General features: G+C 62.7%; 1 protein-coding gene across 1 annotated transcript; it reads right to left on the bottom strand.

Annotated features, from left to right (window-relative positions):
* Positions 1–223: 223 nt before the first annotated feature.
* LOC119109263 (glyceraldehyde-3-phosphate dehydrogenase 2) lies at positions 224–1,496 on the bottom strand. The gene is made up of 3 exons (XM_037232858.1): positions 1,427–1,496; positions 1,116–1,239; positions 224–954 (listed from the first exon to the last, which is right to left on the bottom strand). The coding sequence occupies exons 2-3, from the start codon at positions 1,198–1,200 to the stop codon at positions 224–226; spliced, it is 816 nt and encodes a 271-aa protein (XP_037088753.1). The 5' UTR covers positions 1,201–1,239; positions 1,427–1,496.
* Positions 1,497–3,047: the final 1,551 nt, after the last annotated feature.

The following is a 3,047-nucleotide window of genomic DNA, read 5'->3' as shown; positions in this document are numbered from 1 at the left end:
GCGCAGGAAACACCAGGCAACGACACACAGCTGAACTCTCGAAATCAAAGCGAAACCTTTCATGATAAGCCGGCTTACCTGGATGTAGTTCATGGTATTACTATCATAGGTATGCTCTCGTTGCACCGTCAATCTATGATGACGGCAAAAGGCATGACACGGAGTCATTGAAATCAGTTGCACACTACCTAGTGCATCGCCCAATACTCAACCATCACCCCACTTACCAGGAGATGAGCTTGACGAACTTGGTGTTGAGCTGGATGCAGGCCTTGGCGTCGAACACGCTCGAGTGCGAGTCGCTGAGGAAGTCCTGGGAGACCACCTCGTCCTCGGTGTAGCCGAGGATGCCCTTCATCGGGCCGTCGGCAGCCTCCTTGATCTTGGCCTTGATGTCGTCCATGGGGGCATCCTTGCCCAGGCGGCAGGTCAGGTCCACCACCGACACGTCCGGCGTGGGCACGCGGAACGCCATGCCAGTCAGCTTGCCGTTCAGCTCGGGGATCACCTTGCCGACGGCCTTGGCGGCGCCGGTCGAGGCCGGGATGATGTTCTGGCCGGCGCCGCGGCCGTCGCGCCAGTTCTTGCCGCTAGGTCCGTCCACCGTCTTCTGGGTGGCCGTGGTGGCGTGCACCGTGGTCATCAGACCCTCGACGATGGTGAAGTTGTCGTGGATCACCTTTGCCACCGGCGCCAGGCAGTTGGTGGTGCAGGAGGCGTTCGAGACCACCTTCATGTCCGGCTTGTAGGCGTCTAGGTTAACGCCGACCACGAACATGGGCGCGTCGGCCGACGGTGCCGAGATGACCACCTTCTTGGCGCCGCCCTCAAAGTGGGCGCTGGCCTTCTCGATGGTGGTGAACACGCCGGTCGACTCGACCACGTACTCGGCGCCCGTCTTCGCCCACGGAATGTTGTTCGGCTTCATCTCGTTGAAGACGGTGATCTTCATCCCTGAACACGGAGGACAGAGAAATGCGAGACGATGCCACAAGAGCTGTGCAGAAAAATCGACAGGAATGCATAGAGCAGATGTAAACTCCACAGAAAACCACGCAACTCCGATCTACCGATGCGTTCCAGCCACAGGAGGACGAAGGGGCCCCCATTCTCACCGTTGATGACCAGGAACTCTCCATCAGCCTTGACGTCGCCCTTGAAGCGGCCGTGCGTGGAGTCATACTTGAACATGTACACCATGTAGTCGAGCGAGATGAACGGATCGTTGATGGCCACGACCTGAAACAGAGCGCACGATATCATCGACGCTCGGAAAACATGGACAGCACAAATCAATCCAACCCTACCACTTGCGTTCGTTTTCACCGTGAGGGGATGTGGACGCGGGAGGCGGCACCCGCGGCGGTCGCGAGCGCCCGAAGCCCGGGTCGGGTCAGGGGTGCGCGCGAGCGGAGGGCGCGCTCACCTCGGCTCCCTTATCGATGGCGGCCCGCACCACCAGACGGCCGATACGGCCGATCCGTTGATTCCGATCTCGACATGGCGGACGATTACGAGTTCTGCGGACACACACGCAAACAGATGTCGATCAGGCGCACCACGCCATTCCACGACGCATGTCGTCAGCTAGTGCGACAGACTTCCTCTCTCCCCGAGGGTCTGGTCTGGGCGTTGGGCTGGGGACCGAACGTTCTAAAATCAGTCCTAGAAGACGTGTCCTAGCACTGGCCGCCACACGAAAACAAGTTAGTAGCGTCGTTGCAAAACCAAGCAATCCACTATGTAGTCCGCTAGGTAGTATGTAGTCATTAGTAGTCATAGTCTCTTTCTCCCGACCATTCCGTTGCCCACTGCCAGTTATCCTGGAAAGCCAGCAACCAGCGCAATTGCCCAGTACCGGGAATCACATGCCCGTCTTGGCTGGGCGTAACCCGTGACGACGCAGCCGCCGTCATTAAGGCTGGTCACGTGACCGGCGCCGGCACGTCCGGCCGCGGCAACAAGGCTGGCGGCCGTTGTCGCCCATGACCGCATGACGAAAGGGGGGGTGGTGGTGGTGCAGAGTATAAATAAACGGCCAGGGAGCGCCGCCAGACTGCGGGCCGTCACCGTCGCGGGCCGCGGCCCGGCCCGGCCCGGCCGGCTCCAGTGGCGGCCGGGCGGTCCCCATGTGATGTGTGGTCGGCGCTCGCCGTGTGTCTGCTCGCCGCCTGCGCCGCCGCCGACTGCCCGTCGCTGGACGACCGCTGGCAGCCGGCCGAGCTCGTCACAGCCAAGAGCTGGGCTCAGCGCGCGCGGCTGCGCTGCCGGCTGGACGCGCGACGCGCCACCATAAGCTGGGCGCACGAACGCCGGCCGCCTCCTACTGGCGTTCACCGTCAAACCGGTTCCGGTACACGGTGTGGCGCGCTACCGTCTGTGGCGGCGCGCGCGCCCTGGCCGCACTGGCTGCTCATCATCGACAGCGTGACGGCAGCCGACGCCGGCCTGTAACCGCTGCCACGCGCTGTACGAGACGGCTGGGCGTCCGTCAGCCGCAAGCTGGCTGCGGCTGGCCGTGGTGGCGCCGGAGGCGGGCGCTGCTGGACGGCAGCGCCAGCCGCCGGCTGCGCGCCGGCCAGCGGCTGGAGCTGAGCTGCGCCCGCCCGGCCATCCATCACCTGGAGCCGGGACGGGCGGCCCGCTGCCGGACGCGGCCGCGCCCGGGCCACACCGCCGGCCTGCCTGCGGCCGACTGCGGCTGGAGAACGCCACGGTCGCCGACAGCGGCGTATACAGCTGCACGCGGCCGCACTGCAGCCGGCCAGTGTCCGTCGTACACGTGGTGATCGCGCCGCCGGCGCCGGCGCGCGCGGAAACCGGCGCCGAAGGAGCGGCGGCGCCTGACACGCGTCAGTACTGTGACAGTGGTGATCGCAATTACGACTGGTTACTGTGCTGATGACAACAGTGGAATAGAGCAAAGTGAGCAATTTCAAGCTAAGTTGAGAGCAGAAGATTGACAACTAATGTATGCCCTGTTGTTAGATGTTTGCCAAAAAATAAGCTAAGCAAGATTTGTTCTCTGTGCAATACAATCTTTGTCA

This window comes from Pollicipes pollicipes, unplaced genomic scaffold (genome assembly GCF_011947565.3).
Source record: "Pollicipes pollicipes isolate AB1234 unplaced genomic scaffold, Ppol_2.1 Scaffold_7231;HRSCAF=8579_pilon_pilon_pilon, whole genome shotgun sequence".
In the NCBI taxonomy this organism is placed as follows: Eukaryota; Metazoa; Arthropoda; class Thecostraca; order Pollicipedomorpha; family Pollicipedidae; genus Pollicipes; species Pollicipes pollicipes.
Note: the sequence above shows the minus strand (reverse complement) of the source record. Positions and strands in the feature narration are given on the sequence as shown.